At 34.9% G+C, this 13966-nt stretch overlaps 1 protein-coding gene across 5 annotated transcripts in view; it reads left to right on the forward strand.

Moving 5' to 3' along the window:
* The window catches only part of UBR1 (ubiquitin protein ligase E3 component n-recognin 1), a 63719-nt gene that overhangs the window by 13352 nt on the left and 36401 nt on the right, over window positions 1-13966 (forward strand). For 3 of the 5 annotated variants that reach the window (XM_039705391.1, XM_039705387.1, XM_039705389.1), the window contains exons 2-15: window positions 731-987; window positions 3089-3167; window positions 4438-4548; window positions 5289-5419; window positions 6405-6546; window positions 7062-7124; window positions 7426-7549; window positions 9238-9345; window positions 9773-9861; window positions 10682-10780; window positions 11452-11609; window positions 12249-12348; window positions 12623-12751; window positions 13354-13534. In XM_039705391.1, the coding sequence (XP_039561325.1) occupies window positions 812-987; window positions 3089-3167; window positions 4438-4548; window positions 5289-5419; window positions 6405-6546; window positions 7062-7124; window positions 7426-7549; window positions 9238-9345; window positions 9773-9861; window positions 10682-10780; window positions 11452-11609; window positions 12249-12348; window positions 12623-12751; window positions 13354-13534 (1690 nt within the window). In that variant the 5' untranslated portion in view covers window positions 731-811. The remainder of the gene's footprint in view (window positions 1-730; window positions 988-3088; window positions 3168-4437; window positions 4549-5288; window positions 5420-6404; window positions 6547-7061; window positions 7125-7425; window positions 7550-9237; window positions 9346-9772; window positions 9862-10681; window positions 10781-11451; window positions 11610-12248; window positions 12349-12622; window positions 12752-13353; window positions 13535-13966) is intronic. The other 2 variants (XM_039705388.1, XM_039705390.1) reach the window with 1 other exon arrangement.

Here is a 13966-nt window from a genome sequence, read left to right on the forward strand (position 1 = left end):
ATTTGCAATGGGGAAAAAACAAAAGTTATTTGTAAATCATGGGAATAATATGAAAGAAAGAATATTCAGACTTGAAAGACAGAAATAGGACAATTGGAGAGATCTGTTTGGAGAAGTAAAGAAATTGAAAGTGAAGTTATGGACTAAGAACCTCAAGTCAAAACACAACTACTTTCATTAATTATCTTACAAAAATAAAATTGCATTTTAGTCTGGTTTCCCAATGACAATAAGTTTGTATGATGATTTGGGCTTCTTTCTTGCTCAGCAGCTATTGACCTCTGATCAGTTCAACAAGGCTTTCAGAAGACCATTAAGTTGGTACATGTTTTGTGACTATCAGCAGGCAAAGGAATGAATCCCAAACTTTTCCCAGCTGTGGCAATTCTTTCCATTTGTCAGAGGCTGAACAGACATGAAACTTCATGTATTGGCTGGCCTGTGGGGAAGAGTGTAGTTGAAAATTAATTAATACATGGGTTTCTCTGCAGTAACGTTGCACTTGCCAGCTCTTGCTTTAGAGTGTTTTAGTAGAAGACTTCAAAGAAATAGAGGTGGTGGAAAATAGCAGAGAAATCATTGGAAATCTGTGGTTTCTTGGATTTTATTGATCAAAGAACTGACTTCTGATGTAGGAAAGAATTCTGAATTCACAGTAGAAGTGTGTAATCCTATTTTCTTTATATTTACCTATTTGTTTGTTTATCTCTGGGTGTATTATTTGTTGCAGTGGTGTGATGAAAGATTCGACTTCCAAGCTACATTTTTACAGTGCTTGGCAAAACATGTGCCAAATATTTACTCAGCTGAAATGGACCCCTTGGTGGAGAAACAAGAAGAAATGGTCCAGGCAGCAATATTATACCCCCTGGAATGTTATTTGTTTGGGGAGGACCCAGATATATTCCTGGAGAAACTACAGCAGAGTGGAACCTCCCAGCTGTGTGGAAAGGTGTTCAAAGGAGGGGAGACAACATACTCTTGCAGGTGAGGATGATGGTGTGCTGTCATCAGTGTTCCCATCTGAGATCATGCAGCAAAGTGCTTTAGTGAAATCAGTTGTGCTCCTAACTAGTCATTGCTTATGTCAAGGTACTTCTTTGTTTAACTGATGCTGGCATTTGTTCCCCATTTCAATCCACTTTAGAGTGAGGAAAATTGCATATGGAAAGAAGGGTCTGGCAGAGAAATAGGGAAGGAAATGCAAAGGTTACTAAAAGTACTGAAAGCTATTGGTTAAAAGTGTTAGATAATAGGGTATGAATATGGAGTCTGTACCTGAATTGAAAGGGTGAGTACTGTCTCTCTCAAAGTCTGAAACAGAATCCAGCATTTCTGAGTATCATCAGTCCTTTGCTTTGGCAATAGCTGTGTGACCAATGGTAATTTTTCACCTTTTTTTCTCATCCTGCAGTATATTAAAGGTAGCAGCTCATTGATTTGATAGAATTAATTTTATTAATTCCTATTAATACAAATACATTGAGTGTCATGAATAAAATGTATATATATTAAAAAGCTAGCAGTTTTTGTGGTGAATGTAAAGATTGCAACAGTTCCTGCAATTGATAAGCATTAATATTATGTTATTGGCATAGTTTATTCTAATTTTCAGTTTCTTTTTAAAGCTTAGAAAATGTAATTAGAAATACTAAGAGAATATTATTAAGGATGAAAAGCATTATCAGTTCAGGATCCATCCCTTAGAATTTAGGAAGTGTCAAAATAAAAGCTCTCTAGAAACTTTCTTTATGAATTTCACTGTACAGTTTTAATCAGTCACATACTCTTCAGCCCTTTCTAGGAATCAGGTAGTGTTGTGTATGAAAGGAGAATGGTCTTTGAAGAAGTCCTGCTGTGTGTACTAGCAAGTGTATAGTGAGTGGGACAGCTGTATGAAGGAAAAAGCAGGACAAGGCAGTTTAGTGCTGCTAGAACAAGAATAATTTTCTTCCTGCCTCTCCAGAGTTCATGTATGGTAGCAGGCAAAAAGACAAAGCTAAATGTCTGAGTCAGTCTCTTCCTTATTTTTTTGAGTTGCAGTCTTGCAAAAATGTGGTGGTATTTATACAAGGTACTGTATTGTACTGCTGCAACTGAAGGTAGGTATCTGTTTGCTTTAGGCTTCTAAAATGCTAAAAATGAAAGGTATTCTGCAGTTCCAAAATCTGAAGTCTGCAGTTTGAAAGTCTGAATGTCTTGAATTTCAGATCTAGCAGGTACTTCTGTCTTTTTACTTTGATTCATCTTTCAGTAGATTTATGGTAATAAATGAATGTTACTGAAGTATTAAATGATTGTAATGGTTATTATAATCTGAAGGTTTGGAAGGAAACTATTTCTGTAATCAGAATTACCATGATATTTTAGTTGTAAAAGAGGCTTGAACTAAATGTTGAACAATGGTATAGAGTAAAAAATTTGATATGTTGCCATTTAGCATGTCATCCATATTTTGCATAGAATAAAACTGCATTTAAAGAAAAAAGCGTCCATATTTTAAGTAAAAAGGCAATGTATAAAAGTATGTATGTGAAACAGCATAAAATGGAATTAGATTGCCTATTAGTGTAATTTCCTTTTTTCAGATTGTTTAAATGCATGAGTGAAACTTTACAAGTTATATTTCAAAGTATGCATTCCTAGCATATTGAGCAAGGAATTCTTTTCAGATTTTAACTTCTGTTTTAAAAGTTAGAAACATAATCTAGTACAAGTGTAGCAAAAGTTTGATGAGTAAACTGACAACTGATCTTGGAAACAATAAAAAAGGTTAATTCGGAGTCCTCCCTGGTTTTCCTAGCTGCTTATTCTTAGCAAAACCAGAAAAAGTTTTGCTAAGCAAATTTTGAAAGTGGAAATTGAGCATGTTTTGACAGAGTCTTATGTAAGAGATTTGAGTACATGGTTCAAACTTAACAAGACTGGTTACTCCATGTGACAGAAATATGATAAAAGTCAATGTTTTTATAATATGAATATGTTGTTAATCTCAGTTTTTCTTTTTTTTGGAGTAACATATTCTTTTGTGCATGAAAATTTCTGGTGTTTGTTTTAGAAAGTTTTCCACTTACCATTTGTGTTGCAGAGATTGTGCAGTTGATCCAACTTGTGTGCTCTGTATTGACTGCTTCCAGAATAGCATTCACAAGAACCATCGGTACAAGGTAGGAAAATCTTATTTTAAGAAATGGTACTTGTAGCTTTAGAGAAGTTCTTTTGAGGCTATAATAAGCTGCACATAAACCTTTAGTAATTTTACTTAATTTCTCTCTTGTGTTTCTAGCTATGTAAAGTTTCTTCTAAGAACAGCAACTTGCTAGTTGAAGAAACAAAAGAGAAAGGAGTGGTTATTAATGCCTGCAGCATTATTCTCTTTGGCAATTTCATGGAAGTGTAGGTCAGAGCAAAGAGCTGTGACTGAAAATGACACTTGTGTTCTAAGTTCTGTTGGGGTATAAATAAGGTGAAAACCCAGGGAAAACAGACAGTAATGATTACAGAGCACACTGGAACCACAGCTGGGCTGAGAAGCTGTTGTAATTTCTGTGTTTTTCAGTAAATTTTTCAGGCAGAACATTCGCTATGGAAATAAGTAGCTAGATGGGAGCAGTTTGTAGCATTTGCGTCTAAAGAATACAGAATATGCTCTTTATAGATTGAAAGAATAATTTATGTTGCAAGAGACCTAAGGAGGTCACCCAGTCCAGCCTCCTGCTCAAAGTATGTCTAATTAGATCAGGTTATTTTAAAATGTTTCAGGTAAATAACAGATTTTTGAATGTGTTTTTATTGGGTCAAATTTTTTTTTTTTTAATTATTACGAGATTGGGGATTTGGAGGAAGCTAATGATAATTGTTTTTGCCTGAGTTTTGTCTGAACTTTTTGCCAAAATGGAGGCTCAGAATTTGTACTCTTCTGAAAGTACAGTGCAAAGTTAAAGTTATAAAAATTTATTTAGATGCTGATTGTGTCATCTGTTCTTTGGTTAGAAGTACTACTAAATGTCTGTTTAATGTGCACATTGTTTTCTTTATATTATTTTCTAATTTGGTTAAGTAATTTTAAAGAAGTCATTAAAACGCTTTGCTCTCATTTTGTGAATAAACCCAGAAATATTTTGCCATTTATGAAACACTCATCAGTCATAGACTTTTTCACTTACTTTCAAGTTAAATTTAGTTAGGACTTGCATACCTTTCTGTAGCAGCAGCTCTCTTTATTTTCTGCTCAAAAAGTTTATCTTTTACCTCCCTTCTCCTCTGATAAGTTTCCTTTGATCTAAAAAAAGCTGTGGTTAGTCCATTGGCTATCCAGTGACTCTTCTGTTTTTAAGTAGATGTTTATATTTGTATTTGATTGAAATAATTCACATTGCTTTTTTCCTCTTGCTTTTTATGGGCATATTTCATGACTGAAATACATGGTTTTTCCAGATGCATAGCTCCACTGGAGGTGGATTTTGTGACTGTGGGGATACAGAGGCATGGAAGGCTGGACCGCTGTGTACTAAACATGAGCCTGGAGCATTAAGTTCTCCAAAAGAAGTAAGAATCTTGCTTAAAGTGAAATTAAAAAACCTGTAAATGTTACCTTCTTATTTTAAAAAGTGCTTATTCCTGTATTTGAATGTATATGTATTGTATAACTCATGTAATAGGTTCAGTCAAGTGGAATGGAGATTTCCCTGGTCAAGGTATTTGGGATCAAACATGTATATTAGACATCCTTTGGGTTTTTTTTCATTTTGTTTGGAGACAGTTTAATTTCCTTCACTTTTTTATCCTAATTTTTGAAGAAAGTTAATGGATTTCACAGATGAAAATGGTTGAAGCTGCAATAAGGAGTAATTTGTTTACCAGTTGGAGCTTGTCGTTTGGTCTGCACTGCAAACTTCTAATATCTGTGGGAATGCAAGAAGCTGTTAAACAGCTTTTTTGAATGCAAGTTTAAAAAAAAAGTGAAGCAAACACATTTGATGAGGCCTTTCATAGTCTAGGCCTAGATTATACATGGATGTGTAAAGAAAGGTATATGAAACTGTTGGAATACCACTGAGAGCCCTTGGGATGAAATAACTGAAAAGAAGAAATTAGGTGAGGTTAAATTGCTTGAAAATCGTGAAAAAGATGATTTCCTGATTGTAGTACAAGTATGTACCTATAATTTACAGCATACGTATACATATTATAGTATAATTTCCTATTATATTAATTAGGTACTCATTCAACCCCCTTTTAATTTCTTTAGATTCTTTTCTGTAATAATATTATCTCATGTTTTACAGAATTCTGAATGTCAGTTGAATGAAGAAATTATGGAGCATTCTAGGAGAGTGTTTCCCTCTGTGATAAAATACATTGTAGATATGCTTATCTGGGAGGAGGAGAAGGAACTGCCTGAGGAGCTCACCATTAGGTAGGGAGTATTTCCAACTTTCTTTTCAATCCATTAGCTACTTGGATTATAATTTTTCCTGGGATAGTCTCATACTCATGCAGACATTGGTGCTGAAATCCCTGTAAGCAGCGCTGTGGCATATTTGACCAGAGTTATGTAGAGAAAAGCTTTTGATACTCCATGGGAAAAGCGGTGTGTGACTGTCCTCCATCAGTCACTGAAGGGAAGCGCTCCTGATCTGCAGTGAAATGGCAGGTTTGGAAATGTGGGAATAGAGAGTCTCACCAAGTGCCATTGACTGTCTTGGGAGACACTGATGGGGACTAAGGGCAGGGGAGCAGAACTGAGCTGGAAGATTTTCAAACAAGCTTTCCACAGTGCTTGAGAGAAAGATGTGGACAAGCCTTTTAGCAAGGTCTGTTGCAACAGGACAAGGACTAATGGTTTAAACTCAAGGAGGATAGATGTAGAATAAATACAAGAAGGAATTTTTTTTACAATGAGGGCAGTGAAATAGTGGAACTGGTTGCTCAGAGGGTTGGTGGATGCACCATCCCTGGAAACTTTCAAAGTCACGTTGGATGGGGCTCTGAGCAACCTGGACTAGTTGAAGATGTCCCTGCTCATTGCAAGGGAGCTGGAGTAGATGAACTTTAAAGGTCCCCTCCAACTCAAACCATTCCATGATTCTGTGAAAATGGCAAAAGGCTGTGTATCACATAAAAAAACAAGTGGGTTCATAAAACAGCAGAGAAAGGAAATTATAAGGGAATATCAAATAACTTCAAAACTTCTCTTTTGTACTTGATACATAATTTCTATAGCTTTTTTCTGGTGTGGATGGTGGGGGATGTCATTAGCATGAAGAATATGTTTGATTTACTTGAATAACTTTCCTTTTATTTTATTTGGCATTCTTCTCAAGCTATCAATTAAGCTGTATTTGATAGGACACTATTTACAATTTTACTTTTATTTGTATCATATGTTGCCTTTTTCCCAGCAGAGAGAAGGTAGACAGCTACTACTGTGTCCTTTTCAATGATGAGCACCATTCTTATGATCATGTTATCTACAGCCTGCAAAGGGCACTTGGCTGTGAGCTTGGTGAAGCCCAGTTGCATACGACTGCCATAGATAAAGAGGTTAGTGCATTTGGGATATCAGAGTCACCTTCTAACAGTCACTTGGTTATAGAATCCTTGTTTCTGGTTGCTGGAGCTTGAGGAAAGAAAGGCACATGGCTGAGCAAGTCTTAGTCAACACTTGTTTTTCAGGTGCAAAGAACTTGTTTAGGAAGCGCATATCTCTGGTTATACTGTGCTATTTCATGTACTTTGTGTCAGGAGGAAAGTTGATACGGTTTGTATTGGAATTATTCTGCAGAAATCTCTTTCATCTGTTTTAATGTGTACATGAATTTTCCTTATTTGATAATAAGATATCCAGACTTTACTTGGTCGTTGTGTTGTTAATTTGGATAACATTTTTCCTACGGACAATTATGTTAATTTTTATTTGCTTTTTGGTGTTTAATAGCACTGTGAGTGATGTTTGGCCCTGTTTTTTCTATTCTGTATAAAAAACATAGCAAGGATCGCACTTGTGATGTTTTGGGTTTGCTTTATATTGGTCTCATGCTCACTGTTTTCTTAAACAGGGTCGTAGAGCTGTTAAGGCAGGACATTATGCCTCTTGTCAGGAAGCAAAGGAAGAAATTAAGGTAACTTGCTAAAGACATTTTGACAAGAAACCACCCCATACAACATAATTAGTATTAACACTAAGCACTTATTTGTCTGCCATGCAGTCTTTAGCTTAGTGCCTCCATGGTTTTATAATTTGCCTGTGAACTTTTTGGAACTGAATTTACAGCACCACATTTGAGATGGATAGATATCTTCAGAAACAAATCATCAAAGTGTTTTCTTTGTTTTGCTTGGGAGAGATGGTGGGGAGTGAAAATAAATAATGAAATTAATGTTATTTTATTTTATATGTACTAATATTTACCTGACTCCTAGAGGCATTCTGAAAATGTTTCTCAACGGCCTCTTCACGTGGAGGTTCTGCATGCTGATGTTATGGCACACCAGAAGTTTGCCTTGCGCCTTGGTTCTTGGCTGAACAAACTCATGAGCTATTCAAGTAAGTATTGTTGGGTTTTGTTACAATAATGCCATGCCAGAATTTGAATGAATTAAGTAGTGTTATATATTATATTCCCTTAATTAAAATAGTTTGATATTCTTTCTAATTAGAAAATTAATAGTGCAGTAGCATGGGTGATGACGTCTGTTAGCAAGGTTATGAATAGCAGTACTTTTCTGTTCCTTCTTGTTGAAATAAATGTGTTAGTGCTCCATCAGGGAAACAATCTCCAAGTTTTATTATTCTCACTTTAAGCATCACACACACTCAGCGTGTGACTCCTTTATTTAAAAGCTTCATTTTATTTAAAAGCCACAGAGCATCTCTGTCAGTGAAAACATCCATCCTCTGCTTGCATCAATATCTGCTTCAGATTTGATAGCTTAGAAAGTGTCAATAAAACAAGCACATTAAAATCTTAAATAAAAATTTTTTCCAGTAGTGGAAAGCCTATTTGAAGCTTTCAAACATTGTGCTGGTGTTTGATGATGCTGATGGCTTTAAAGATTTTTGAATCAATGTACTTTTGATTTGTTACTGTTTTTTTCATACTTGAGTCTTGCCACACTAAAGCCATTATAAAATTTCTCCACACAATACAAATTAAGCTCTACTCACTTCTTATCATACTTCTTGATAGGTAAATCTGGTGGTCTGCTTTATCCCCTTTGAAAGCTTTAATGAAGTGAATTTTTTCTAAGTTTTTCTGAATGCTTGCTTGAAATACATAGATCAGAACTGTACTTTTTTTGTAATTCTTTACAGTGTTTTACAAGTTTTGGTGTTCTGTTCTATTCAAGTTTGTATTTATTTTGCCAATGGTATTTTCTTACTGTTCTGATTTCTTCAGGCAGTTCTTTCAGTTGGTACAAATTTTTTTAAGGTGGATTATTTCAAAGTTTCTAGTGAAAGTTGGGTGTTTATCCAGGTTAACAGATACTTTTACGTTTTAAGAGTCTTTAAGTACAAAGGTTGAAGTCAAACATTCCTGTCCTTCTGGATTATATACACAGAAGCTTTATGAGCCTAATGTTTAATTCAGCTGGAACCTCTGTGTAGTCTCGTGGTTCCTGTTATTTTCATGGTTTTGTTTCAAGTGGTAGAACATGGATCAAGAAACATTTAATAATGTTTATTTCCAGGTTGTCAGGAATTTGATTCGTGACTCTTCACTTTTCCTTTTCAAATTAATAACATAAGGGCTCATTTTGGAATGTTAAAAACCTGAGTTTGACTGCGATATGTTGATCCCCAAAACTGCTTCAAGTACTGTGTCTACTGATCGGTGCAAGAAAATAGAAAAGAATTTCTGAAATTCTACAAAAGACTGACTTTCAAGGCCTGAAGCAGTGACCAGCAGAAACTTGCCTAGCCCTGAGCATTTCTGTGCTGGCATAGTAAAGGCTTCTTATGGATCTGCTTTGCAAAGCTGTCTAAATAATTTCCATTTTAAAATACTGTTCTGCATCACAGGATTTATTAAATTATATAGGCAAGAATAATAGGAAGAAATTAGTGAGGCAAAGGGTATGTGGAAGTATATTCATTGAGAAAAAATGTTAAAAGTAATTCTTACTTAAGTGCCTTCTTTTTTTAAGTAATAGAATTCTGTAATTCTAATTTTCTTGTCATATAATTTAATTATTGAAATGTTCTTGTACAAATGAGTAGTTTCGTCCCTACAGGTGACTTTCGCCAGGTATTTTGTCAAATATGTCTCAAGGAAGAAGCTGGATCTGAAAAGCCCTGCTTTATAAGCAAGTTGATGCTATGGGATGCAAGGCTTCATAAAGGTTTGTTTATCCATGTTGCTATAAACTAAAGATTTATCAAATTAATTTTTCATGTGTGTAACACATAGATAAGTGCTATGCGTGTAGAATTGCAGTTCTTCGTGGTTTATTACAGTTTTTATACAGCCTTAATTTTTACAGTTGAGCTAATTTATATTTGGCATATGTATTTGCCACCTCAATTTATTCTGCTTTATGTATCTTGAAAAATATTTTTACAAAATGTGACTTGATTTCTTGATGCTTTAAATACATACCAATAAATGTCAAAACCCCCCAAAAAATTAATAAATGTGTTCTTATGTTTCATAACCATTTCAAGACTTTTAATGGTTTCTAATTATATTTTAGTAATTGGTTCCTGTTTTTCCACAAAAAGCTGCATCTTAGTACAACAAATGACATGCATTATATTGGCTCTTTGCAGGGGCGAGGAAGGTTCTTCATGAACTTATCTTCAGTAGTTTTTTCATGGAAATGGAATACAAAAAGCTTTTTGCTGTTGAATTTGTGAAGGTAAATGGTTTAGTTTTTATGCTGTGAATTTGTACTAGCTTTATGAAATTTCCCCCCAAACTGAAAATTGTTTCAATATAAATAATGAATTTTAAACAAGCAGAACTTCAATAACAGGCTCAGCCTTTATTGGAGTGCAGTTAATTAATTCCCATGTCACTGGTTTGTTCCTTAGACTCATGTAGGGATATGCTTGTTTGAATGCCATATTGTTATTATTCTGTGTATCTTTTGAAATGCCAGATGAACTGCAACTGAAATTGGCCTTTCTTTTTGAAAATTTGAGACAATAATTAAGAAATATGCAAAACATAAGACAAAGTGCTTTTTGTTTTAGGGTGAGACTTTTTAATTCTAATAAAGATGATTGGTACTTTTTTGATTTTCTCTGGACTAAAACAAACAAAGACTTGCATTACCCATTGTACTTGTCTTTTAGAGACAGTTGCTGAACAAATATCCATGCAGTTCACTGCAGGAGGAAGACTTGTTTTTTAAGAATTTAATGTCTTTATTTTTTTTTCTTCAGATATTTAATTTTTTTTCAGATACTTAATTTTTTTTCAAGGGAAGATTGGTTGTAAGAGAAAATAATTCTGGTTCCAGTCTGACAAATTAGTTAAATTTGTGATTATCTTCAGTATTAAGGCAGTGGGGGCCATATTGACTTGCTTTGGTGCATTGAGGATATTGTGCTGTTTTTGTTAGAACTGCTTCTATTAGGTGGGAGAGACAGACTGAGATGTAATTCTTGTGAATAAAAAAAGGTAAAAGTTTTGGTTAACATTTCTTTAATGTCCCCAATGCTCTCTTTTTGTAGTATTACAAGGCACTGCAAAAGGAATACATCAGTGATGATCACGACAGAGTTCTCTCTGTGACAGCACTCTCAGTTCAGATGTTCACTGTGCCTACTCTGGTATGTACAGCCTGGCTCTGCTGGAGGTGTAAAATGTTTGAGAACTGCCAGCAGTGGCATCTTTGCAGATTGTTGTATTTGGCAGGGAGTCTTTATGAATTGCTGAGTTGAATGTGAATGAGTTTGAGATTTGTGAAGGCCAATATGAAAGCAGGAGCTTGAGTTGATGTGAGAATTCATTACAGAACATAGAGGGAATGCAAATAAGTATAAGTTCCTGGCACATTGTACTCTGTTTATTTACTGCTCACATTTACCTGTCTATATGACTTCAAAAACAGGACAAGGGGGTAAAAAATTATTAAATGTCTTCTTGTGGGGGTGAAATATGGGGAGGAAGTATATCTATAAATTTTAAAGGTTATATGTTTCTTGGCTGAAGTACTGATGTGAAAATTACTTTGTACATGGTATTTCTAGGAAAAAAACAGCATATCCATTATATAGATGCTGTCAGAATTGAAGAAACATACATAGTTATTGTTGAACAGACTTTGTATTTCATAGCATTTGTCATCCTCCACAATAAATACTGTGGGAGTTTTTTATCTTGGGTTCTTTGCAAATACTTAAAGGAATTTTTAATCAGAATTATTGGATTCAAAGGAAACATATTTTGATGATAACATTAACAAAAACAGGAGGAAAAAAACTTCACTTGGTTCTTGCAGGCCCGACATCTTATTGAAGAGCAGAATGTAATCACCACCATTACAGAGACACTCCTAGAAGTGCTTCCAGAGTACCTAGACAAAAATGACAAGTTCAACTTCCAAGGCTACAGTCAGGACAAACTGAACCGGGTATATTCAGTAATATATGACCTCAGGTAAGTGTAAGGCTGAGAAGCTAGAGCAGCTTGAAAATATTACTAATATCATGAAGTGTTTCAATTAAGAGTCTGATGATAAACCTTTAAAATCAAATCCAAACTCCTCAAAAATCATGCATGATATAATTGTTTTCTTTTTCAATGGAAACTTAAAATTTAAAAATACCAAAATAGCATTCTATGAAACATTTTTTGATTTTCAGTTATCTAATTGCATATAATATTTACATTAATAAAGTGTATATACTGTCAGACAATATGGGAAATTTGTCTCCCATTTGCTGTTGTTCTGAGAAAGCTGTATAATCCTTATCCGCGTAGGGTTTTCTACTTTTACTGGTACCAAATTGCTCTAATAAACTGAGTAATGTTTATTACTCCATTCATTACATCCCAAATACCTTGGAATTAAAAAAAAAAAATCTGTTAATTTCCAGTGATGGAGTCACACCAAGGTATTAGCAGTTCTAGTATTTGGGGAAATTTTCTGAGTACTTTAAGATGGGGAGGGTGATGTAATTAGATTATGTAATTGATGTTATTAAAAAAGATTGAAAACAATTGTATTTCAAGAACACTTGAAATACAAGCATAAGAGAAGTCTGAGCAAAGTATGATAATTTTTTTTGGGGACAGGTATATCTTAGTCAGCAAACCTACAGTGTGGACAGACCGTCTGAGGGAGCGTTTTTTGGAAGGATTTGTTTCTTTCCTAAGGATTCTAACTTGCATGCAGGTACAATACATTTAAATAATTTCTTTCTAATATTCTGTTCTAAAGAGATTACAGCTTTTCTTTTTTCCCATAATATTATAATGGATGTAAACATGCAATTACAGTGTTAAATTCTTCAGTCCCTATTTTGGGTGGGTTAAGAAGACTTGTTTTTACAAGTAATACTCATCAGATTTAGTTACATATGTTTTACCTTTTGACTGTGGAATTTTTTGTTGTGTTAAGCCTGTGATCACTGATTTAGACAGAGTATTTTGTGGGATTTCCATTTCAGGGAATGGAGGAGATAAAAAGACAGATTGGTCAGCACATTGAGGTGGACCCTGACTGGGAAGCAGCTATTGCCATACAGATGCAGCTCAAGAACATTCTTTTGATGTTCCAGGAGTGGTGTGCCTGTGATGTAAGTATATCAATTTTGCATGCATGTGTTTTGTGAATCTTCCTGACAACTTTTGAAATAGCAGCTTTTGCAAAAGCTCTCAGTTGTTAAATGTAGTTCTCCACAAAAGAATTGGTTTGAAAGAATTAATCTGGGTGTGACAAAAAGAGAAAGGAAGGGACTGTATTGTTGCCATGATATTTTCTGAAAAATCCTTTTGCCCAGATTTTTCTCCCGAGAAGCTGAGGAGCCTCAAGAAAGAAATGTAAACAGTAACTATCTGCTGCTGGGGGATGCAACAGGCGCAGCTTCGATTGGTCCATGTAGATTGTTTTCACTTGATGACCAGTCTCAGCCACCTGTGTTGAGGCTGTGAGCAGTCACAAGATTTTGTTACTCATTCCTTGCTTTTACTTTCTAGCCTTCTGATAGATCTTTTCTCTCTATTCTTTTTAGTATAGTTTTAGTTTATCATTTTAATATAATATAATATCATAATATAATGAATCAGCCTTCTGAAACATAGAGTTAAGATTCTCCTCTCTTCCCTCATCCTGCAACCCTCGAACATCACCATACTGTATGATTTTTTTTTTTAATGCTACATGTATTTTTAATTCTAGGAAGAGCTGCTGCTCAGGTCCTACAGAGAATGTCATAAAGCTGTGATGAGGTGCAGCACAAATGGCCGCTCTCGGGAGAAGACAGTGTTTCACTTATGTGGCCATACCCTGGAGAGCAGACCTTACAGAGTGTCTGCAGATCCTGTCAGCATACATTTACCACTGTCTAGGACTCTTGCTGGTAAGTGATGTGTTTTGATTGTTGATTAAACCATGCTTGTCATCCATCTCTTGTTTCTTTACTCCAGAAAACACTTGAATTAAGTGCTTCACAGATGAGTTGCTCTCCAGCTTTCTGACATTCTCATGATCACAAAGACATGTTCCCCATATGTCCCACTAAGGGAAAGTTTTTCTCAAAACAATATTACCATGGAGGTTGGAGAATGTCTTTTTAAAGGGAAGAGAGAGAAGTCAGTCAAGAAGGAAAAAAAATTCTTTTTAATGAGATCCTTAATTTTCTCTGAAGTGTTTCTGGTTCTGTTTCTATCTCCTTTATTTAAATGAATGTCCACTATTACTGTATCTTGAATTTAGTTTCCAGCCTTATCTATCTTAGGACTGTTAAAATCCTGGAAGACATATTTTGCACAATGCCAGGACAGGCTTCCAG

The sequence above is a fragment of the Passer montanus genome, unplaced genomic scaffold (genome assembly GCF_014805655.1).
Source record: "Passer montanus isolate IOZ18808 unplaced genomic scaffold, ASM1480565v1 scaffold18, whole genome shotgun sequence".
Lineage (NCBI taxonomy): Eukaryota > Metazoa > Chordata > Aves > Passeriformes > Passeridae > Passer > Passer montanus.